The sequence below is a fragment of the Ctenopharyngodon idella genome, chromosome 1, assembly GCF_019924925.1.
Source record: "Ctenopharyngodon idella isolate HZGC_01 chromosome 1, HZGC01, whole genome shotgun sequence".
NCBI classification, from domain to species: domain Eukaryota; kingdom Metazoa; phylum Chordata; class Actinopteri; order Cypriniformes; family Xenocyprididae; genus Ctenopharyngodon; species Ctenopharyngodon idella.
Window position 1 is genome coordinate 42,456,992 of NC_067220.1, and position 24,262 is coordinate 42,481,253.

At 38.1% G+C, this 24,262-nt stretch overlaps 4 protein-coding genes across 7 annotated transcripts; 2 read left to right on the forward strand and 2 right to left on the reverse strand.

Annotated features, from left to right (window-relative positions):
- The first annotated feature begins 1,337 nt into the window (after positions 1–1,337).
- Positions 1,338–7,467, forward strand: gprc5bb (G protein-coupled receptor, class C, group 5, member Bb). Of its 3 annotated transcripts, none has more exons than XM_051907328.1 (4): positions 1,338–1,825; positions 3,013–4,083; positions 5,560–5,666; positions 5,755–7,467. In XM_051907328.1, exons 2-4 carry the CDS (start codon positions 3,015–3,017, stop codon positions 5,797–5,799), a joined length of 1,221 nt encoding a protein of 406 aa, XP_051763288.1. In that variant the 5' UTR covers positions 1,338–1,825; positions 3,013–3,014; the 3' UTR covers positions 5,800–7,467. The 3 variants fall into 3 exon arrangements, with proteins under 3 accessions (XP_051763288.1, XP_051763277.1, XP_051763267.1); XM_051907317.1 differs by having other exon boundaries at positions 1,344–2,073; XM_051907307.1 differs by lacking the exon at positions 1,338–1,825 and adding an exon at positions 2,142–2,441.
- A 46-nt stretch (positions 7,468–7,513) lies between these two features.
- Positions 7,514–11,506, forward strand: knop1 (lysine-rich nucleolar protein 1). Of its 2 annotated transcripts, XR_007931884.1 has the most exons (6): positions 7,515–7,662; positions 8,041–9,182; positions 10,459–10,515; positions 10,590–10,643; positions 10,757–11,205; positions 11,372–11,506. XR_007931884.1 is itself a non-coding variant. In XM_051907277.1 (5 exons), exons 2-5 carry the CDS (start codon positions 8,190–8,192, stop codon positions 11,060–11,062), a joined length of 1,410 nt encoding a protein of 469 aa, XP_051763237.1. In that variant the 5' UTR covers positions 7,514–7,662; positions 8,041–8,189; the 3' UTR covers positions 11,063–11,506. The 2 variants fall into 2 exon arrangements, 1 of the variants encoding a protein (XP_051763237.1); XM_051907277.1 differs by having other exon boundaries at positions 7,514–7,662; positions 10,757–11,506.
- Positions 11,507–12,232: 726 nt separating this feature from the next.
- exosc1 (exosome component 1) lies at positions 12,233–19,149 on the reverse strand. The gene is made up of 8 exons (XM_051907390.1): positions 19,021–19,149; positions 17,740–17,855; positions 17,547–17,621; positions 16,658–16,746; positions 16,485–16,518; positions 16,155–16,205; positions 15,993–16,077; positions 12,233–15,905 (listed from the first exon to the last, which is right to left on the reverse strand). The coding sequence occupies exons 1-8, from the start codon at positions 19,046–19,048 to the stop codon at positions 15,799–15,801; spliced, it is 585 nt and encodes a 194-aa protein (XP_051763350.1). The 5' UTR covers positions 19,049–19,149; the 3' UTR covers positions 12,233–15,798.
- A 287-nt stretch (positions 19,150–19,436) lies between these two features.
- pgam1b (phosphoglycerate mutase 1b) lies at positions 19,437–23,879 on the reverse strand. The gene is made up of 4 exons (XM_051907364.1): positions 23,543–23,879; positions 22,854–23,128; positions 22,531–22,711; positions 19,437–20,450 (listed from the first exon to the last, which is right to left on the reverse strand). The coding sequence occupies exons 1-4, from the start codon at positions 23,679–23,681 to the stop codon at positions 20,281–20,283; spliced, it is 765 nt and encodes a 254-aa protein (XP_051763324.1). The 5' UTR covers positions 23,682–23,879; the 3' UTR covers positions 19,437–20,280.
- Between the last annotated feature and the right edge of the window lie 383 nt (positions 23,880–24,262).

Below are 24,262 nucleotides of genomic sequence, written 5' to 3' on the forward strand. Positions count from 1 at the left end.
GTTTAGAACCCTTTTTTATTGCTAAATAGAACCCTTTTTATAAGGTTCCATAAAGAACCATTATTTGAAAGTGCTATATAGGACCTTAATGACTTGACTTAATGGTGTTATAAATAACCTTTTTAATTATAGTTTATTTTCATCAATATTAGTATATTAGTATCTTCATATTATTAATATTAGTATTAATAATATTATTTTGTGTGTGTGTGTGTATAGTTTTGCGAACATTACGGGGATGTTACTTTAGAATAGTCATTCAGCTCCACCCACTCGATCAGCCTCACCGGAATTCTAATTCAACACACCTCTCACAATCACAGTTAATAAGCAGTTTTCTACCACACCATCTTGTTATTTACTACTGTTCAACTTACCTGAGCTACTTATATGGATTGTTGTCTTCAGCCTTCATCATCTGCCATCTTCTGTAAAGCCTCAAGCCAGACAACCTTCCGTATTCAACTTACAGAAAAAGTGTAACACCTCTCGCAGTTCAAAATGCTTACACTACGTCCTATGCCTTACCTATTCAACTTACGAAAAAAGCTTTTTTTGTAAGTTGAAGGCAGTTCTAGCGAATGACACTAGAGACTGCGGTCTTTAGCCTCCTTGTTAGAGTGCACGACTCCCATGACGTAGACCTGGGTTCGAATCCCACTTAGAGCGGGCGGTTTGAACAGGAGGGGTTACACTGGTGGAAGCTAGATGTTTTACTTTATAACTTTTTTAATATGGATATTTTTCTTACACAAATGCATCGCTTCACTTTAGAAGGCCTTTATTAACCCCCGGAGCCGTGTGGAGTATGTTTATGATGGATATGGATGGAGGCACTTTCTTCAGCTTCAAACTTGTTGGTCCAGTTCACTGCCATAATAAAGCCTGGATATTTATTATAACTCCAATTGTGTTCATCAGAAAGAAAAAAGTAATATACACCTAGGATGGCTTGAGGGTGAGTAAATCACCTTTATGGCCACCCTATTTAAAACACTAACTCTCAAGTTCTCCTGACTTGCAGTTTAGCAAGTCATTTGAATGCAGCTTAACCTAATCTTCAACGAGCACTAATCTGGAGTCCTGCATTACAGTGTGCTGACGCGTGTGTGTGTGCTTGTGTGTGTGAGAGAGAGAGAAAGAGAGAGAGAGAGAGGCCTTGGGTTTCCTAGATATTAGGAATATGATCAAATGTCTCCTCTCAGATCCCAAATAATATTCACGTTATGGTTACTAAATATTCTAACTAAATTAACACCTACACATAATGAAAGGAGAGGAGATGTGTCTAATACTCTGATGGCTCACTGCACCACTGGTCGGGATTATCTGAAGGCTACTTAAAGAGACACGATGATCACACACACACTACAGTACTGTACACGTATGACCTGAAGCGCAGAGATCTTTATTACATAAGACTCCCTCAAGACATTGCACGTGGACACACACCTGGCCGTGTAAGTGACAGTCAGAAAGAGGTCTAATCAGAGCTCTTTAGGCCAGAAGTTTGAGCGTTTGGCTCATCATGAGAGTGTGAGCAGCATGATTGCTGAAGAGTTTTGCTGTGGTTTATTTATAGTCTCTGCATCAGCATCAGTCACAATGCTGCAAATGAAGCCCTTCAGAGAGCGACGCATGTGACAAGTGAGGATGGACTACAGCGGTCCAGCTATATTCAGTCAGACGTGAATTTCACCCTCTACTGCGCGCGGATCTGTGGACGAGGCAGCAACAGGAGACTCTACACTGTCAAAAAGAGGCTGAAAGAAAGAAGAAGAGAAATAAAGAAAGAAGGATGCTCTCTTACAGATGTAGTGTGTAGGTGGGAAACTGTCTGCCGCTGAATTTCCGGATATTCTGTCACTGATTTTCAACTATTGATCACGAAGAAAAAGCGCGGCGCTCGGTTGCAATGTCTGCGCGCGAGTGTGTGTTTTTCAGGATTATTCCCACAACACCTTAAGAAGAGATTTAGATAGTGGGAATGTGTGTAGAAACGCTCCAGCGCTAATAAACAGGCTACACATCGACTAGTGCTTCAAGACTTTATCTAAAATACAATCTGAACTGGTAAGGAGAGTAACACCTATCGTATCTGTCAGTGTTTATATAACTGTTTTGTCTGCAGATTTATTCTTCGTTTCTCGTGGTTTTGCTGTGTTTAAGTTAACTCCTATACGTTTGATCCTAAAGTTGTATGTGTTTGAACATGAGTGTGTGTTTGTGTGTGCGCGCGCGCGCGCGCGTTTCTGGCTATATAAATTGCGTGCAGCTCCATCTAGGCCAGCCCATGCGCGCCTCTGGTTGCCATAGCAACTGTCGGGGGTTTAAAAGGGGTAGAGGATGCGAGACCAAGTGAAAGCTCATCTTTACACTCGGCTCTTACAACTCAGCAGCAGAGGATGAGCAAATGCATCTGCAAAATTTAGTAGCCCGAGGTAAATGAACTAATATGGTAATAAGAAAACAGCATGCTGCAGTGTCACACAGGCTTGTATCTGGTAGGCTATTACCTTGCAAAACAAACCATCTCAATTCAAAGGCATTCTGAGCGGTTGCCAGGGCATTGTTAGGTTGTTGCCAAGGTGTTCTGAGAGTGTTTTTTAGTGTGGCGTTGCTATGTGGTTGCTAGGGATCTCGGATAGACTGCTGATTCCAAATCACCACTGTTTTCTGAATGACTACTGTTTAGAGATGGAAGGTAAATTAGTAGACAGAACCTAAGATGGATTTATAAATAACCAATGTGAGTTATTTTAGTAAAATTCCATTCATTTTCTCCATCATTTTCTTTTAATTTTATTTAATAGCCAAAATCCTAGTGAAGAATTACACTAGCTATAATCCAATCCAATAACCAATGGAATTACAGTCTTCCTCTACAGACTTTAATATTGTAGCCTAATAATTTGCAAGTCAATATTGCTTTATATTTATTCAGTCATCATGTAGTGGCCTGATTCAAAATGAATTGAAAAGATACATTCAGCTGTGTTCTTTCTCTTACAGCCATGGCTGTAAGGCCCACCCTCATCTTCATTCTCTCTCTGATTGGCTGCTGCGCTCTTGAGGACCCGCCCAAGCACACAGCCCCGCCCCCTCCTCATGGGTGTGGCGCTACAGTGGACCTGCCCTACAGAGTTCTGTGTGACCTGGAGTCCGTGTGGGGCGTGGTGCTGGAGGCCATAGCGTGCGGTGGGACCATATCTGCTTTGATTCTGGCCGTGATTCTTTTAGCCAAGCTGAAAACGGTAACAGAACCGGAGAAGCGATGTGGCGTTGGTCCCCTCCTCCTCCTACTGGCTGGAACGGCTGGTCTCTTCATCCTATCGCTGGTGTTCTTGGTGGGGCGTGGGGAGGTGCTCTGCATGGTGCGCCGTGGGCTGTGGGGGGCGCTGTTCGCGATGTGTTTCTCGTGTCTGCTGGTGCAGGGAGTGCGACTGAAGAAGCTGGCCGGAGGGAGGCGGAGCCCAGCGGGGAGCTCTCTCGCCGGATTGGCTTTCGCTCTCACCGTGGTTCAAGGCATCATCGCTGGAGAGTGGCTGCTGCTTACGGTGGTCCGCGAGGGACATGCAGCCTGCGATTACCTGCCTTTAGACTTTGTGTTGGTGTGTAGCTATGCTGTAGTGTTGTTGCTGGCTGCCACTGTGTTGTCGTTGGCCATCGTGTTGTGCGGAGGAAGCAACAGAGAGGAGTCGAGCAGGAAGAGGATGAAGTGGAGGTGTAACGCCGTCTGGCTTTTCCTCTCATGTCTCTCTTCGCTTCTCCTCTGGGTTGCCTGGCTCGGTCTCTATCTCTACGGCAACGCTGGCATCATGACTGCGGCGAAGGATTGGGATGAGCCGGCATTAGCGGTTGCTTTGGTGACTGAGGGTTGGGTATTGTTGTTATTTCACGCTATCCCAGAAACACACCTGTGTTTGCGTCCATCCAGTCAGAGAAACGGAGACACTGGACAGAACTACTACGACACCCCTCAGCCCCCTGCGGCACAAAGTTACCATGACGACGAGCGGCCAACCAATCCCAGAGCTCCGTTCACAGAGAGTCAGGCGTACACTGTAGAGGAGCACAGTGCAGGTGGGTTGTTAAAGAAAAACATGTGCAACTTTTTGGCAAGGTTAGTTTATGGTAATAAAATAATGATTAGAGAACATTCTGTATAGGTTTTCTTTAGGTTGGTACAAAAACCTCCCTGCAACAATCTGGGAACACAGCAAACACTATATCTATATAGTGTTAAAGTGACACTGAAGCAGAGTTAAAGTTAATGAGATAATTAAGTGATTAATTAAGTGATGATTGAGCATTAATGATGAACACCTGCTGTTAACAAGCAGAATCACTGAAGAAAAGAGAAAGACAAAAACTACAACTGAATTCAGCCACAGCCACAGATGAATTCAACTGAAGACAAACGAAGACATTAAATCTCTCAACATCTCAAGAACTCTGCTTCAGTGTTACTTTAACACTATTTAGAGAAGGACCAAATGTACTCTGAGCAGAGTTGACTAAACTTTGGGGATTTTGCTGTGAAGGTTAGTTTATGGTTATAAAAAACCTAAAAATAACCATTAGAGAACGTTCTGTAAAGGTTCTCTTTAGGTTGTTACAAAAACCTTCCTGCAACGTTCTGGGAAGGTTAGTTTATGGTTATAAAAAACCTAAAAATAACCATTAGAGAACGTTCTGTAAAGGTTCTCTTTAGGTTGTTACAAAAACCTTCCTGCAACGTTCTGGGAAGGTTAGTTTATGGTTATAAAAAAAAACTAAAAATAACCATTAGAGAAAGTTCTGTATAGGTTCTTATTAGGTTGGTACAAAAACCTCCCTACAACGTTTTGGGAAGGTTAGTTTATGGTTATAAAAAAAAACTAAAAATAACCATTAGAAAACTTTCTGTATAGGTTCTCTTTAGGTTGCTACAAAAACCTTCCTGCAATGTTCTGGGAAGGTTAGATTATGGTTATAAAAAAACCTAAAAATAACCATTAGAAAATGTTCTGTATAGGTTCAGTTTAGGTTGGTACAAAAATCTCCCTGCAACGTTATGGTTATAAAAAAAAAATCTAAATAACATTAGAGAACGTTCAGTATAGGTTCTCTTTAGGTTGTTACAAAAACCTTCCTGCAACGTTCTGGGAAGGTTAGTTTATGGTTATAAAAAACCTAAAAATAACCATTAGAGAACGTTCTGTATAGGTTATGTTCAGGTTGTTACAAAAACCTTCCTGCAGCATTCTGGGAAGGTTAGTTTATGGTTACAAAAAATAACCTTCAGAGAATATTTCTAGAATGTTGTTATTTGGTTCTCAAAAAAAGAGGCAAGTTTGGCAACAATATGGGAACATTAGGGGAATATTTGTGTTTTCTGGGGAGAAACATGTAAAACTTTTAAAGCTGTTCAACATCATTTAATTGACCATATGTTTAAATTATTATTTATTTATTAATTAAGATTAGTGTTATTATGTACAGATTTCCTATTATTTTTTCATTTCATTTTGTTTTATATAATAATATACGTAATATATACTGTTGTGGTTTTTGCAGTTCTGCAGGCTGGAGGTTATCATAATGGATTGATCCGGCCTGCTCTGCCATTCCGGAGTCACGTTTACCAGCCCACTGAGATGGCACTGCTCATGAATGCAGGACCGGTGAGTAACAGTACTATACATTAACAATACGCTTAGATACTGAATGAGTCTCAGTCTCTCTCGATTCACCTCATGCTCTGTGTTCCAGATCCCAACCGCCCCTCCAAACTTCACAGGGAGGCATCTGTGGTGAGAGCAGTTACCATGGCAATAATGTCCTCTTCTACTTCGGGTGGCTTCACGTGGTCAAAAGGCACTTTATTAAAGTTCCATGTTAATCATTTGGGAAATGCTCCTCTAATAAAATGACATAAGTTAAAGCTGATTTAATTTAATGGGCATTTTCAACATGGGAACAGACTAATTTTGCACATGATCTCTTTTAAGTGCTTAATACAAAATACAGGAACCGTTACATATTTGATATCACTCTGATGATGTCTGTTTAGATTAAATTAATCAGACAAATTATGTGCTGGTGAGAACCTGTCAGAATTTACATAAACAGGGATGTGTGAATGAGAAAAGAGAGGGAGCATTAAAGTCCACACGAAACGCTGTTGACAAGCCCATTTTACTTACATAATGTGACACATTTCGGAGTGTAAGAGAATAATTGTGTTTATGAATTAATGATTTTAATCATTGTGACTGTTTAAAAGTGTCACTTTATGACAGGTAATTGGACAGCCCAGCTAAAAAAAAAATGTTCTAAGAACGTTTTCCTAATGTTCCCATTACGTTATGAAAATATTATTTCTGAATGTTCACTGAACGTTCAAAGCATTCAATTTTTAAATGTTTTAAAAACACTTTTTCTCGGTTATACAAATGTTACTTTGGAACAATTAAACATTCCATTTCATAATTTTGCAAACATTATGGGAATATAACTTTTGAATATACTCTGAAAATTCTGAAACAAGTAGTAACATTTAAAAAACATTAGGCAAACTAAAACGCTTGAGAAAAACGTTTAAATAACGTTCGCTAAATAACAATGTATAAATAACGTTTTTGTGCTAATATTTTGAGAACATTATTAAAGACCAGATAACTTTGCACAAACTTTCTATTAACGTTACTGGAAGAACGTTTGTTCATAACTTTGAGAGAACCTTGCCAGAACGTTCTGAGAACGTTCCCTGTGTTAGCTGGGAGGGGGGGTTGAAATATAAGAAGGATTTGTGATGTCAGCCAAAAAGGCACGTTATTTTTTTAGAGGCCAGTTTACAAAGAATAACATGCACAGATGAATTATTCAAAATGTAACCAGAAATGTGTATTAAGGAAGTAAACAGGGCTTTGATTTCATGTTGACTTTACAGAAAGATTGTGTGAGAGAGAATGAAAAACTGATTATGTCATTAACTTCTAGCCTTAGCAAATTTTCTGCCTGCATTCCACTTTAAATAATCAAAATCTATAACTTATTCAAATGTATTCAATTAATTTAAACTGTTTTGTATAAATTGTTCAATTGTTATCTTCTTTTTAAACCTTTTTAAAATTTGATCTTTTTGTTTGTTTTGATATCACATCAGCGTTTGGTGTTTTTTCCAAACTTTGCACGCTTGATTGTCAGTCTTCATGATGCAGTTGATGCTATACATCTATACATTTTACGCCGTGTTTGATCTTGTAAGGCAATACTGTGTTCTTTGGAGTAATGAATGTGTGAATTCTGCTGTGACGGTGCTGCAGTCTCACAGAATGAGACACTTTCAACAGGGTCATTGGAAAAGGCTGAAGTCGCTCTTTATTTTGCTCGTGATATTCAGATCTGTCGCACAGAATGGTTGTATTTTCCCTATATATTTGATGTTTCTATATTTGAAATAAATAATTAAACATTCCTACAGTGTTTTACAAAGCGCCTCTTGTCTTATCACTGTTCGCGAACCGCGTCGTGGCGCTAGCGGGCGCGTTCTTCTTCTGTTGTTTAAAATGGCGGCTGGCTAGCGGACGCGTTCGGTCACTGTTACCAAGGAAGTAGACGAGCGATTTCTTCCGGATTAAGAGTCGAAAGGAAAGCTTTCCCACATGTGGCGAATGTGTAAGTAATAAAACATACATTTAACTCAAATAAAACAGTGCGTTAAACGAGTAATAACCTGCTTTCAGTGAAGCGCTCGATGCACATACTTAATGCATGTTACTTAAGTGCGTTTTAATGATACAAGTTGTTTGAACAATGTTGTTGTATGTATTTTGCAAACTAAAAGATATTAAAATAATTAAACCAGATGTAATTGCACACACACATCAATCTAATGTCATTTTTTATGTTTTTACTTCTCGACACAATCAGCCTAGAACTACTGTTCATATGAAATGCTTACATCTTATAGTTTATTTCACTTATGAATACACGTTTGAATGTGACTTATAAATATGAATGTTATTCATCTGTCCGAAATAATGTTGTTTTCAGATGAAGGCTGATCCAGAATCAGAAATCAGAGAAAAATCAACAAACAGAACCAATGAAAAGCAACTCAAGGATGCAAAAAGCAAGAACAAATAAAAGTTTTTGAGAAGTTAGCTGACAAAAGTTGACAGTTTTACCTAACTCAGGAGAACATGGCAGTTGATGGTGCAACTAAAGAGAAGAAGAAAAAGAAGAAAATAAAGGTGGAGGACGAAGAAGCGGACGGAGTCGTTCAGTATGCAGGAAACACAAATGTGGTGCAGTGTCATGATGTGTCCGTCCAGACTGTTGTGAAAAAAGAACCGTTAGAAGTAAACACTAGAGATGGAGAGAATGAGGAGAAGAAGAAGAAGAAGAAGAAAAAGAAAATAAAGGAGGAGGTGGAAGCAATCCCCGTGACAGTGTGTTGTGATGCGTCCGTCCAGACTACCGTCAAAGCTGAACTCTCAGAAACCAATATCAGTGATGCTCATGAAAAGACAATAAAGAAGAAAAAGAGTAAGATTAAGAAAGAGCCAGAACCGCTGCAGGAGGAAGAGATCATCAGCGAGGATGGAGAGTGTTTAGTGTCCAAGAAAAAGAAAGCCAAGAAAAAAGGATATACCGATGAGGTGGAAGATATGAAAAATAAAAAGACAAAAAAGGAAGTGGAGGTCAAAAAAGAACAAGAAGAAGAAGAAGAAGAAGAGGTTGATTTAGGACACGGTGTAGAGACAGTGGAAAAGAAAAAGAAGAAAAAGAGAAAAAATGAACAAGAGCTAAACACAGAATCGGAGGATGGAGAGACAAAGAAGAAAAGAAAAAAGAAGGAAGCAGACGAATGCAAAGAGGAAAAGCAAAAGGTGAAGAAGAAGAAGAAGAAAAAACCTTCTGCAGAAGAGGAGCTGGATGACATCACCTCAAATGAAAAGCTGGAGAAGAAGAGCAAAAAGCAGAAGAAGAACTTTAAAGGTGTGGATGAAGGTGAGAGTCAAACTCACGCGAACGGAGGACACGTCAGCTCACCGGATAAGAAGACGAAACGGAAAGTCAAGGCTGATAATGTCATCGAGAAGATGGAGGCGGAACCGGCGGGAAAGAACGGCTGCAAAGACGACAGAAACAAGACGCCGGAGAAAGTTAAGAAGCCGAGGGCAAGTAGAGCGGTGAGTCTCATCGACTTTTATTCTGATGCTGCAAAACTGAGACTCATGATTGGCTGTTGACAATGTGACATCACTGTCATGATAGTTAGGTTTACTTTTAGTGTGGATATTTGACTTTTTACAATTAAATCGGTGTTATTTTAGTATTATTTATATACTAATATAGTATTCATATTTTGAATTTATTTTTATATTTTGTTTTCATTTTTAATTTTAGTAATTTTGTTGTGTTTTTGTCGTTTAAATACATCTATGTCGTTTTTATTTATTTTAGTTTTAGTTATTTTAGTACATCAAGATCAACTAAATAAAATTTAAAAATGTTGCCTTGGCAAGTAGCTGAAATAAAATATTTTAAGTTCTTTTAATAGATTATTTCATTTTAATTCAACTAAAATTTATTATATTTCAGGTAATGAAAATGATTTGTGTGCTTTTAATTTCAGTTTTACTTTTAGTTAACTATAATAATCCTGCTTCATATCAGTGTTATTTTAATATTATTTATATACTAATATAGTATTTAAATATATCATTTGAATTAGCTTTTAACTTCATACTTTTAGTTAAATTTTTAAGTGCTTTTGTCATTTTTATGTTTTTTTTTTGTTTGTTTTTTAAATATTTATCTTTATTTTAGTACTTCAGCTTAAACTTATTTCAGTTATATTTTATATTTTAAAGTTTTTTTTTTTTTGTTCATATTTTATTTCAGCTTAATTAACAATATTTTTTTTTAGTTTTATTTAACAATAACAACACTGCTTCATATTAGGGTCAATATCCAGGTCAAAATCAAAAGAAAAACATTTATTTGCACTGTGATATTTTTCTATGGCAATTAATACAATTAATATTTATTTATTTTATATATAATTTCTATTGTTTTAAGTGATTTTCATGTCTGTAATACAGTAAGTAAAATTGTCCTTTTATATACATTAATATAATGCAGTTTTTATAATTTGCATATATTAAAGGTAGTACAAATACTACCATGGTAAATATTTTAATAATAGGCTATATCTTTTTTTGCATATTACAATAATGAAAGTGAGATTCACATTTACAAAAAAAGTTATTTTTATTTATACAAAGTATAAATATCTTATTCTGTGACACATAGTCTGGACATTTTCTTCAGAGGTTTTGTGAGATTCACCCAGCCATGTATGTTGCCCCAAGTTTCCTAATTTGGTGTGAAGTTTTCTGTGTCTGCCGAGTAGTTTTATTTGATGTTAAAAGTACATCACACTTTTTCTCTATCTGCACTCAGGCTATCGTGTTCCTGTCGGCAAAGCCTGGGAATCAGGATGAAGTTTCAATAGATCAGGTACAGCATCAATTTTACATATACCACATACAAATCATGTTGAGATGCGATTAAAGGACTGTTTTATTCCCCAGGCGCGCCGTCTCGCCCTACAGAGGGACATTGACAAGGAATCGCAGCCGGAGCCGGTCAGTTTCCACATCCAAACACTTGCATTAAGTACATTTGGGTCCTAAAGCAGCATTGCACTCAGTGATAATGTGAATGGATTTGAATCTGAATTGCATTAATGTTTTTGTAGAATCTGGGCCAGTGGGGCACGGTGCAGTTCGACAGCTCTGACAGACAAGCCAAGTTCCTGCGCTTGATGGGCGGCTTTAAAAAGAGCAGCCAGCCGGTCGCGGGATCCTCCGGCTCGGCCAACATGGCGCTGGGGAAAGAAGGCCAACAGACTTTGCAGCAAGGCCTTCTGGGAGAGTTTGAGCGCGCTCAGAGCCGCCATATGGACTTCAAAATTAAAGGAGCCGGATTGGGGTTCACAGCGCCGTCCAATAAGAAGTTTGCAATCGATGCTAATGCACGGAACTCGATTCGATTCGATGACTGAGAGTTTACCTGAAAGTGAACGCTGTGTCATCATTTACTCACCCTCACACCGTTTACAAACCAATGTGCTCGTATGTCCTCCACAAAGGACAAAAAACCAACAGAAAAATTGTCTATACAATATATGTTTGAAATGACAGGATGGTGAGTAAATGATGACAAAATGTTCATTTCTAGACTAATTCTTTTCCTTTAATGTTTGAATCAAAATGTGTTTATTAAATACTGGTGCAGTTTTGGAACAGAAGAGCACTGCACAAAAAAAGTATTTGATGGATTTAATTGATTTTTTTATTTTTTTTTCCCTAAGAGATGTTATACTCAGGTGAAGTATCAGGAGATGGATTTGAGTTCATCATGGATTTGCCCAAGAAAAGATCCTAAAAGAAACGGACATCAGAAAAGACTGAATAAAGACACTGGATTAGAGCTGTCATGGTGGTTATATGATGGTTATCATTATTGTCATTGCATTATTGTTGTTTTTTTTATAAGGAGTGTTTGTAATTCTTCTGTCCTTTTACAGACACTTTTATATGCAAGATCTTAAAGTTTGGGGTCTTTAGGATTTTATGTTCACCAAGTCTGCATTTATTTGATCAAATATACAGTAAAAAGTTGTATTATGAAATATTGCAATTTAAAATAATTGTTTTCTACTTGAATATATTTGTAAATGTAATTTATTCCTGTGATCAAAGCTGAATTTTTAGCATCATTACTCCAGTGTCACATGATCCTTCAGAAATCATTCTAATATGATGATTTGCTGCTCAAGAAGACAGTTGTGCTGCTTCATATTTTTGTGGAAACTGTGATACATTTTTTCAGGGTTCTTAGATGAATATAAAGTTCGAAAGAACAGCATTTATTTGATATAGAAAATTATAAATGTATTTACTGTCACTTTCGATCAATTTAATGCATCCTTGCTGAATACAAGTATTAATTTCATTTAAAAAATAAAATCGTACTGACCCCAAACTTTCGAGCAGTGGTGTATTTCAATCAGTTCTTGCATTCCTGGGATTCAAACCCATGAATTTGGCATCACTGAGCTACAGGAATATATCATTTGATTTATAACTAGATTCTTCAGTACTCCGTGTGTTGAAATTGTCTGTATTTATAGCAAACTACAATGCAACATTCAGGCAAAATGGAGCTGAACTTGTGTTAAACACTTTATTTTTTTTCTCTTGTAAACACATGACCTCTCAAAACAGTTACAGACAAAAGGACAGAATAAGGAAAAGGTATCAGACAAGACATTTCCAGATATTCTGAATAAAAGCAGCAAGAGGTAAAAGTAAATTCATCTCTGGGTGACTATTTGTGTGGCTCATGTGCTTTTAAGAGTTAAAAAACAGTGCCGCAGAATGTTATTGCTCTATAAACTTCAAATCCTGTTGTGAAAGAGTGTAAAAATGTGATTGTGACAACAGTAGTTCCAGTTCTCTACTTTGGAAAAGAGCTGTTGGTTTTGGAGTGTCATTTATCCAACTTTTAATCAAATGGCCTGGATCAAACAGAACATACTTTCATAGTTTGTGTTGTCAGCATGAGACCGATTTGGCCGATGACAAACTCAACACTAATCTTTAATCCTAAGCAATTTTGTTTAAACGATTAGTTCATTTTAAAATGAAAATTACCCCAAGCTTTACTCAACCTCAAGCCATCCTAGATGTATATTTGACTTTTCTTCTTTCTGATGAACACAATCTGAGTTATATTAATAAATATCCTGACGCATCCAAGCTTTAGAATAGGGGTTGCACCGACTAATCGACTAGTCAACTAACTGACTTTAATGCTCTGCCATGACGCTTTAAGCATGACGTCGACTCGGAGCATTAAAGAGGGCGCAGCAGGATAAGAAATCTTTGAAGTCCATATTTACGCTCCGTATCCAACAGTAAATGACAAATAAATGCTTACTCCAAGAGCACTCCACAAGATATGTTTGATTATACCATCTGTATGCTCAATATTGATCGGATGAACGCACATTTTAAACAGCCTATTGTACACGCAAGTTAATCGCCGTTCTAAACTGCGCTGTTCGGTGATTTATCAGTAAAATAGCTTAGAAACTGAAAATAGCATATATTTCTTAGTAACTAAAACCCACTGCTTCACTATTAGTAAAGAGAAGCTGCCAGGTAGAATTAATTCATACACAATCGCTCTCTTACTAATGCAGTGGTTCCCAGCCACATTCCTGGAGGCCCATCAACACTACATATTTTGCATGTCTCCTTTGTCTGACACACCCATTTTAGATTTTTGACTTGCTACTAATGAGCTGATGATCTGAATCGGGTGTGTTTAAGGACACATGCAAAAAGTGCAGTGTTGGCGGGCCTCCAGGAATGTGGTTGGGAGCCACTTCACTAATGCATTCATATAAATGTAATCTTTACTGTGCTACTTTATCTGTATCTGATCTAGAACGAGCAGAAATCTGTGAGAAATATAACGACCCAAAGACAAAAGAATAAAAATAAGCTGTTATGTAGGAGCAATATTTGTGGGCAGCGTCATATCATATGCCATAGCTGTGCACAAGGCAACCCGAGTTTGAGTCTCAGCTCGAGGTTCAGACTAAAGCTGGGTGCACACTGTGCGATTTATAATAGTCCTTTGCGATTGTTGCTTGTCAGACTGTATGAACATTATCCTCATGTCACACTGTGGGATCTCAGCTGTCCTATATGTCAGACTGTACGACAGTCAAGACGCGTTAAAAACATCAACTCACACACGTTCGGTGACAGTGAGCTGCATTACACGCGGGACTGAAATGTTAGCTAACATAGAAATCTCTAGTGTTAATTTTGATCACAGCTTATCTTGAAAAACAAAGACAATTTGACGTTTGTCGTAGAAGTCACACTGCAGGACTGTGCACCAAATCTAAAAGGTAAAAATTTGTCATTAATCAGCTGTCGGTGAACATGTCAAACTAGCGATCAAAGACTACAGATTTTTGCCTAGGATTACAGGAATCTTTTAGGATTCTCAAAATTTGTCTCAGACGACCAAATCGTGGCTAAAATCGCACAGTGCGCGCCCGCCTTTAAGGCTCGTTCACACAGAACGCATGTTTGCTTTCAAAAGAAAAGAAAAACGCAAGGTCTCGAGACTGATTTGAACTTGAGCGCCGCGTTTTAAGAATGCCGTGTCATGCACGAGACGCTGCAAAAGACGCAAGACAGGAGCACAACGGTCATACGTCTGTCTAGTGCTTGTTTACACAGAAAAACAATGGAAAAGCGCGTTCTGTGTGAACAGCCCATTTGTTCATTAATGACATCATCATCGACTAGTCGGTGTTGACTCGATTTGAATAAATGTCAACTTTAAAAAGTCTGAAGTCGTTCAACCCCTACTTTATAATGGCAGTGAACGGGATCAACAAGTATGAAGCTGAAGAAAGTGCCTCCAACCATCATAAGCGTACTCCACATGGCTCCGGCGGGATAATAAAGGCCTTCTGAAGCGAAGCGATGCGTTTGTGTAAGGAAAATATACATATTTAACAAGTTACAAAGTAAAATATCTAGCTTCCGCCAGACCGCCTTCATTTTACGGAAAAAATGCAAAACTCTTGCAGTTCACTGCCATTATAAAGCTTGGATGCGTCAGGATATTTATTAATATATCTCAGATTGTGTTCATCAGAAAGAAGAAAGTCATATACACCTAGGATGGCTTGAGGGTGAGTAAAGCTTGGGCTAATTTTCATTTTAAAGTCAACTAATCCTTTAATATAGATATGAAGCTATAGGAGTGAATCTCACAAAAACTTCTCAGGAACATAAAAGTCATATTTCACCTACAATTAAAAAGGAAAATATATATATTTTGCCTGTTTTATATGCATTAAAGTATTTGCATTATGACATTTTCTTGATGCACATTTTGCAACCCAATTCTCATTACCATAAAATTCATTCTCATGCCTCTCTCTTACTATAATATATATATATATATATATACACATATATATATATATATATAAGTATGTTTACATCATGTAATATTTGCATCTTTAATCAATGCTGATGCAAAAAGTACTTTCATTGCAGCAATGAGAATTATTTTTGAGAATAAAAAGAATTTCAAAAATAAAGTAAAAATTTCAGATGCATTACAGTAATGAGAAATTGAAGCTAAACGTGCTTTATTGTAAAGAAAATACAACAAAAAATATCAACTACCCTAAAAACAGGCCTCTGTTGGTTTAAACAAAATATAATTTCTTATTTTCTTTTGATTTTGCAATGAAATGTGACCCAGTAACATTCTGTTTTAATTAAGATTCGCCCGCAAAATTTGTTCCAACTCAGTGTGTTCAGAAGCTCTCAACATTATTCAGAGTCATTTAAAATGGACGATCATCTATATATGACATTCCCTCTCAGAGCTTCCAAAAGACATCTCAATGTGTGAAATTACAATCATAGGTGTGTCAGAGCACCCAGAGCATCATGAATGCAAGAATACTGCCTAGTAATGCGACTACAATCAGATTATGTGCTATTCATGACTGTACGAGCCACGGCTGTCGACGGTTTACCAGGTACTTCGCATTCACGGGCAGTGTGGAATGTGACAGGAGATTTAAACACCTAGAATTCCAAACATATACTGAGAGTTCTGCATGAGGAGGGCGTGTCTTTGAAGCTGTGTGTTCCAGTGGGTGTGGTCAAAGGACGCGGTGGGCGTGGCTCAGGCCTGCAGGTACTCCGGCTGTACCCGCGCGACCTTGCGAAACTCTTTGGCGTGCGTCCGAGGACACTGCATCTCACACCAACTGATGGGCACCATCTGAGCCCCTGTGGGAGGAGATTTCACACAGCATGAGTGACACGAGCGAAAGCGGCACTTTATTACAGCACACTACAGTTTGAACGCTCCCTCACCCGCCTCGCTGTGGGCCACGACCACGCCCAGCTCGTTCTCCGCCGTGGTCAGCAGGTAGTTGGACTGCACGTCGCCCAAAGAGATCTGACAGCCCAGGTCAAGGGTCATGAGCAACATTCAGGATACATTCAGTTGAACTTTTCATTTAGCATAAAGGATACCACTTTTGCAAGGACAATGTCGCCTGGCCTGAAGCTTTTGTACGTCTCCACCTGAAAAGAAGTACAACACATTTTCAGCAACTTGATACATGACATTTTGACCCTTCTATGCTTTTTGGAAAAAAAAAAAAAAAACACATTGGCAGTTCACGATCATTTTTGACCGAGAACAGTGAAAATGTCATTTAATGAAATGATATAAAACTAATTTCCCTTAAGAAGTAACAATAAAAATATGCATTTCTTTTGGAATTGAGGACATTCCACCTTAAAACAACAGAAATTCAATACATGATATTTTAATGAAAGTTAATTTCTCATGAGACTCACCTTATCTTTCTCTGTCGCTCTCACGTCTTCTTTTCTAGTGAAATCAAAGACAAATAGAGTTTAGTAGATTTTTTTACTTCTTTTATTGTTAATAACATGCATGACACTTTAAGCTCTTAATAGAGATATAAATGTAAAAATTAAGGCTTGATTGACGTATGAAACGTCCATACCTGATAGTGCCTCTGAACCGGTCTTTTAGTGGCGTTGACCCCACATATAAGATGTGGACTTTAGCAAATCGTGGGTTGATACTCGTCACCTGCAAAGAGCGACAATCACAGATCCAACAGAAATTTTAACATAATACTTCATGCAGTAAATGAAAAAGAAAGAAAGAATTTCTGAACGGTCCGCTCGTAATTTGAGTATTTTTTTAATCCTTTATTAAACCTCAAAAAATAAACAGAAATTTTTATTGTTAAACACACCCAAATTCAAGCAGAATACACTAAAAGAGAAATTAATAATAATAACAATATAGGGTTGTATAATATTAAGGAAATGCAATTACCTAATACACACTAAAATATTATACACTAATACTAATTTTATATAATTTAATTTAGACTTTGCTTTTATTTTTTAGTACATACATGTACATATATATGAATAATATAAATATATATTTTACACACACACACACTAATTTATAATTTATACTTTGCTTTTATTTTATAATAAATATGCAAACTATAAATTAAATACAATTATTTCATTTAAAATGAATAACATTTTCATTTCATTTTAAAATGCCACAAAACTTGGAGCAACTTTAATAAATCTGCATTCCTGTACATAAAAGTTGCCTAAAATTGAAATATTATTGCACAAAAATTCAACCAATTTGTTTTGCATAAAAGCACCAAACCTAGTCATTTCAAACCTAAATCCATTTCTTTCTTTTGCTGAACACAAAAGAAGATATTTTGAAGAATGTTGTCTAAACAGTTTCAGATCCCATTGACTTACATTGTATTTTTTTATCCATACAATGTAAGTCAATGGGGACCAAAACTGTTTAGTTATCAACATTCTTCAAAATATACAGAACACTCTCACCTTACAGGTGACGATGGCACCGACGTCAGGCAAAAGTTGTGCTTCTGTCTCCCTAACGACTGAAATCACCGGGAGCTATAAAGGAAAACTTCATGATTACATTATCAAGAAGCATGGACATTTAAGTCTTACAAATGAGTAAAACAGGTTCCGTTCCAAGCGAAATATCCATGAAAGCGACAGATGAACTGACCTCCTCTCCCTCGTTCTTTCTCAGCACGTATCCCGCGAGCGAAGCGAAGATGTAGCCGTGCCGCAGATACGTGCCGGTACCGGGGATACAATCCTCTGTGCTGCAGAGCCTTTCACCTGCATGAACGGCAGAAAACAACCATGAAACTTCAGATCATGAACAATAAGGCACTTACAATAGAAGTCTACAGGGCAAAAAAAACCTCTGCACATCATTATTTTTAAAATTCATGTGCCCTCACATTCTTCAATCAAAATAACTTCCTCTCCCTCTTGCAGCGACATCTCTTCTCTGATAACGTGTTTACTGGCGCGAGGGCGGGGCAACCTGTCACTCACACTCGCTACATTTTTTCTTGTTCGAGAAGCCGTCACTTTACACATTACGCGCGAGGATACCAGAAAGGAACTGTTTACATACTGGAATACAATGTTTTTATATACTGTAATATAATCATTTTAATAATTTCTTTGTTTACAAAACTGCACTCTTTAAGCCTTCAATTACGTCTTTAAGCATTTAACCAGAAGTTCATCCGCTAAAGTAGTTCCACAGCTAAAAAGACGATATTACCTCAAATCACACATAAAACATTAAGGCAAGTGCATTAGAAAAATTTCAAGCTTCTACTTCAAACCCCGTCCTTACACTTGCTCCATTTAGTTTTATTGAAAGCGAATGCACGCGATTTTTTTTTCCAAACTGAAAGAGGAGCCTAAATTATTTTCTGTCACAGATGCATAGAAAATGAATTTAAAACTGTATCTCTTGGACTTCAAACAAATGAGCTTTTCGGAGGAAATCCAGGTGATCAAAACAACCCGAGTCTTTCATTAGCTGCGAGTTCGTGCAGAGGCACATATGTGTGTTTCAGGGCAGGTATGCATGACAGCAGCGCTCGCGCCCCGGGCGGTGGGCAGGGCTCGCCAAACGAGTCTTTAAACCCTACAAACACCTCCAGAACTACACTTATGTACAGCATATCAACTATACAGTATGGTCGCAAAGAGTTAAATCAACATAAGCTGTTTTTCACATATGTCGACTGAAGCTGAACATATATATAACGTCATAATAGTGCTGCGCGTGCGGATGATTCAGCCTTAAAGCAATGCACGCTGGCTGTACTGCACGTGAACGCTCCAGAGAGATCAAACTGTTCGGAACTTTTACCAACCACTTCAAAGTTCATAAGCTAAGCACAAATTGCCAAGCCATGCAATGATTATGTCGATAAACCCAAAAGGAAACGCAAATAGCAAGTTAATAACAGCGACCCACCTGGAACACACAGCTTCATGGGCGACATGTTTTCAAGAAGCGACAGTCGCGTTTTGATTGGCTAGTAGTAAGAGGGCAACTCGTGCACTGATTGGCCGCTTCATCATGTGCGGTTCAAGTAAACCGCCATATTTGTTGTGGCTGTAAATTAATTACTCTTGAAGAATTTAATGTCGAAAGGAAAAGGTTTGCACGTTACCCAACTAGTATTAAGTATAAGCAAAATACCTAACTCTGTAACTTTTAAAATATAAAATGAAATATATTTGGAAAAAGCATATTTCCTAATAGCCTAATTCGACATGCCGTGTCAAAAATGGTAACGTACTCAAACCAGAGCAGTGATTTAAAATTCTCTCTACATTGCTTCAATTTATGCTTAAGGAATCAAATTAGGGAAAAAATGATCACAGCACTTTCTGCTCAGTAAGCGAACATTTATTAGGGGTTGCACATTAACTCACATAAGTGTACATAGACTGTCATTCAGTCGAGCAAAATAATTTCAACATCTGCTGTACAAGCGAAATGTAAAGGAACAGACAATGAGCATTTATTTTCTAGGGGCACAACGTTCAATATTTCCGTCATGGTGAATGTTTGCAGGGTCAAAATGCATTATACTTGACATGGACAACAGCAGGATTTTAACATACAGTGACATTTACCACAAAAAAAGTGACAAAATATGAACATAAACATCTCCAAAAATGCCCACAGGAATATAATCTGCTTTTAAATCACCAACCAAACTTATTTACTCTTGATGTAGGAGAATCCTAAAAACAAGCCACGTTACAGAGATCTTCTCGTGTGGGATATTTCAGGAGCATGTCTGTGTGGGTGAGCAGAGATATAGAGCAGCGGTACAATGCATGAATCACAGGAAGATGGGAAAACGCACCACTTCTGCAGCCCACCCGATCATTATTAATATATGCTGTTGCCAGGCAACAGCTGTCAAAGCGATGCCATCACAGACAAACATATGTGCCATCTTTTGAAATGTGCAGTCGTGGATTTTCAGTGCCGAGACTATATAAAGCTAAAATCCCTCCTAAACAAACTGTGGCTCAGTGTGACTGCATATACACACATATTCAAGCAGTAACATTTGAGTTTTATTAGCATGGTCCCGATTCAGAGCTTTAGGAAAGAAATGATTGGTCACTGGTTTGGTTCTAGGCTCACGGTAAAACACTGATCGCATTTTTGAGGAGGATTGTGGAAAATAAGAGACCGAATGCAGGACGTCTTGGCCTACTTCTTGGCTTTGCCCTGAGCAGCGACGGCCTCCATGGCTTTGCGGACAGTCTCTTCATCTCCCAGGAACTGCATGGGCTTCACGGGCTTCAGGTTCTTGTCCAGCTCATAAAGGATGGGAATTCCTGTGGGAAGGTTCAGCTCCATAATCGCCTCCTCTGACATACCTGGAAGAGACACATCAGAACCATCCAATCAAATGCAGGCATATATAAAACGCTGGTGCTTGCCAGGGTCTTGCCATGCAGTTGCTAAGGTGTTTAAAAAAACTGCTACCCGTTTGTTTTTTCCAGAGGCTAGCATATTCACAGTGGAGGAGGGACGGGACAAATACAACACCAACCAACCGCCACATTCTGCTTGGACAACGATAACAAATAACAAGAAGCACATCTCTTCATCCAAAACTAGTGCCAAAGCAAGGACATTACATTGTGTCAACATTTTTATATTAACAAACAAATTATTAGCGAAATCAAATACTAGCGACAGTTCCGCAGATATTTCGTATTAGCACATATAGCATCTCAACTGGAAAAACCGCTGCACCACCGAAGTGCTCTCAAGCGCCAACAGCTAGGCGTTTTCAGAAGAGTGCTGGTGTTTCAGCTAGCTAAAATGGCGCTGGTGGACACTCAGCTGGATATTATTAAGACCCAGTGCGAATGACGCATCATGATTTCCGTGATGCAGACAGAATTGCGGAATGCACTCTTTAAAATGGAATTTAGAGTATAATGCAGAATTTCACGGAACTTCACAAATTTTGGATGATTAAATCAAAAATAGGGCTGTTTTAAAAGACACTTAATTACACTTAATTAAAAGACGATATGGACTAGTGACTGTGAATATTAAAGCACAAAAGAATTATTTCAATCTGAAGTCTCATTCTGCATGTCTGTTTGGCGACGTTCATGGTGTTTTCAGTGTTTGCCATCTCACTGTATCAGCAGGACATGAACTTCATCTCCAGAGCTGCTCTGAGAGATTCTTCACCAGCATTTCACCATTTAATTTGAGAGAAACTATCATCAGATACACACAAACTTAAATGTCTTTACTGCAACCTGCCAAAATAAATTTTTTTACCACATTTTAATTTCAGCAGTACACATTTTTTGCTTACAAAAAAAAGGAATTGTTACATTTAATTTGATTACATTTTAAAAGATTAATTAAATTGTTAATGTTTTATGCCTTCATTACCAGTTTGATGATAAATTTGTATTAAATAATAAATTGAGAAAAATTAAAAACAAAGAACTTCTGAAAAAGGCCCAATAACTGTCAAAAATGTAAAAAAAAAATTAAAATAATAATTATTTTTTAAATGTTTTAAATAAATTAAGTTTTTAATAATTCATAATTGTTTAAGTTTTATAAATTAAATTGATTAGACATGTTTTTTTATTATTAAAATTTAATTAAATCATTAAAACAGTTCTGAAAAATTAAAATGAAAAAAAAAAAAGAAAAAAAAAAAAAAACAGAATTTGAGATAAATAAATCGGAATTTAGGAAAAAATAAATTGATTTCACAGGGCCCTAAAAATGCACTCTTCGTTAAATTTTAAATCAATTGTTTGTGAACAACACGTGTTTGTGAATATGTGAATTTTCATTATTATTTGACCGTCCTTTAGTTACTGTTGCTAAGTCCGACAAGCCATGCCGCTCTCATGACACACATCATGTTCTCACGCAGTGAAAAATACAGCAGGGTACTTTTGATATGAAACAAAGTCGTGACAGATCGCTGTAGCACCAGTTCAAGCGACTGATGAATCGATCATCTCTTCCCACTAGTTCATTTATAGCATCAAATAAACATGAATTAACATCAGAAGGAATGTTGTTTCAACCACGGAAAGACGTCAGTACACATCAGGTTTCAAGTTCAAGTCCATCTACTAACTCCTGACTGCTTTGTCAGACATAACAGTGGATTCAGCGTTATGATTGGTTAGATCGCCTGTCCATCAAACTCCCGGCGAAGGGTCAAATATGCATGATTTTGATTACTGAAATTTAATATAACAATTTAAACTGAAAAAAAAATGGAATCCAGAAAGATTAAAACGGAAATTGGGGAAAAAATAAAACAAAATTTTGGAAAGAACTAAAAAGATTTCAAAGAGCGCCATGCATGAACCTCCATCAGACTCCTCTTGGGCTCATTCAGGGTGTTTTTAGGGTGTATATACTGTATGGTGAAATATCAGGGTGTCTGAGACGGTCTCTCACCTTCCAGGTGTTTGACGATTCCTCGCAGGCTGTTGCCGTGGGCAGCGATGAGAACCCTCTTGCCCTCCTTGATTTGAGGAACGATTTCCTCGTTCCAGAAGGGCAGAGCTCGAGCGATAGTGTCCTTCAGGCTCTCACACGAGGGCAGCTGGTCCTCCGTCAGGTCGCCGTAACGACGGTCCTGCAGCGACATGACATTCAGAGCTGTTATACAGGCTCAATATGAGAGAAGAGACTAGGCAACTCGACACTACTAGTGTTCAAAAGTTTGGGAGTGACAGTACTGTATATGCAATGTGCAACTCATAATCCCTGTTTCTCACCTTGCTGATGGAAGTGTAGAAGTCGTGGTCGGGGTCCATGGGTGGGGGTGGGATGTCGTAGGAGCGCCTCCAGATCTTCACCTGCGCCTCGCCGTGTTTGGCCGCCGTCTCGGCCTTGTTGAGCCCCGTGAGTCCGCCGTAGTGGCGCTCGTTCAGACGCCAGGTGCGGTGCACGGGCAGCCACATCTGATCGATGCCGTCCAGCACCAGCCACAGTGTCCGGATCGCTCGCTTCAGCACCGACGTGTAGCAGATGTCAAACTCATAACCCGCATCTGCAAGATGAGTTATATTATTCAGGTTATGCAACAGATTCAGATGAGGAAACAATGGATTTTTTTAATGAGATGAAGGGGAAAAAATTATTTTGAAAATAAATCTCCATATTGATAATTTAGTTAATATTTGAAACTCTGAACTCTTAAACAAAAATAACCAATATCATATTGTCAGATCTTTAATCATAACGACTTGTGGGTGAAATCTTTTGACAATAAGCAAGCACTTACAACATCCTCGCAACCACCAAGCAACGCTTTGACAACAAAATGATTCTTTCTACAAATACACTACAGAGAAGAAATGAGGAAGCTTGACTAATCATGAATTGACAGTAATAACATCTCTGCGGGCCTGTGATCTCTGCAGGGCCATAAGAAGATCAGTTTAATAACCGGACACCAGATCACCTTTCAGGGCCTGTCCGCCCCTCCTGGCCTCCTCCTCTCCGGTTTCGCTCAGATCGGCGTCGAACCAGCCGCAGAATCGGTTCTCCTGGTTCCAGCAGCTCTCGCCGTGGCGGATCAGCACCAGCTTATACGCGGCCATATCGCGCGGTCTGCACGCAAACGCTCTCAAATGCAGCGGAAATGTTCGCAAATACCGGAGACACGGTCCCGTAAGACGGATGAGGGATGCTGACACGATGAGCGGTAATATCGCAGCGGTTCTTTTGGAGGTCGTCGCTTGTGAAAGTGAAGAGAGAACACTTCCTGCTGCGCGCGACCTATTAGGCGCGTCCACGCACGTCACTATGCGACCTTGAATGTCTGTTTGTTATCATAAATCTACGTTGGATATAAACATCTTTGTGCTACTGACAAATAGTTTTTAAAAAAATTAAGGAGAAATATAGTTTTACAACTGGGTGGAAGTGAATAATTTAATATTTCAACGGGACACATTTAATATATTATGATTGTGGAAGTTCCATAAAATTAAACGAGATTAACGAAAATTAACATTATGTGTAAAATATAAAATCATTTATGTTAAACTATTACATTTTCTACTAACTACAATACATATGTATTTTTTATTTTTATTTAAATCAATTATAAATTATTTAATTATTTATTCTTTAATTCATTTATCATTTTAGTTTAATCATATTATTATTATTTATTTTT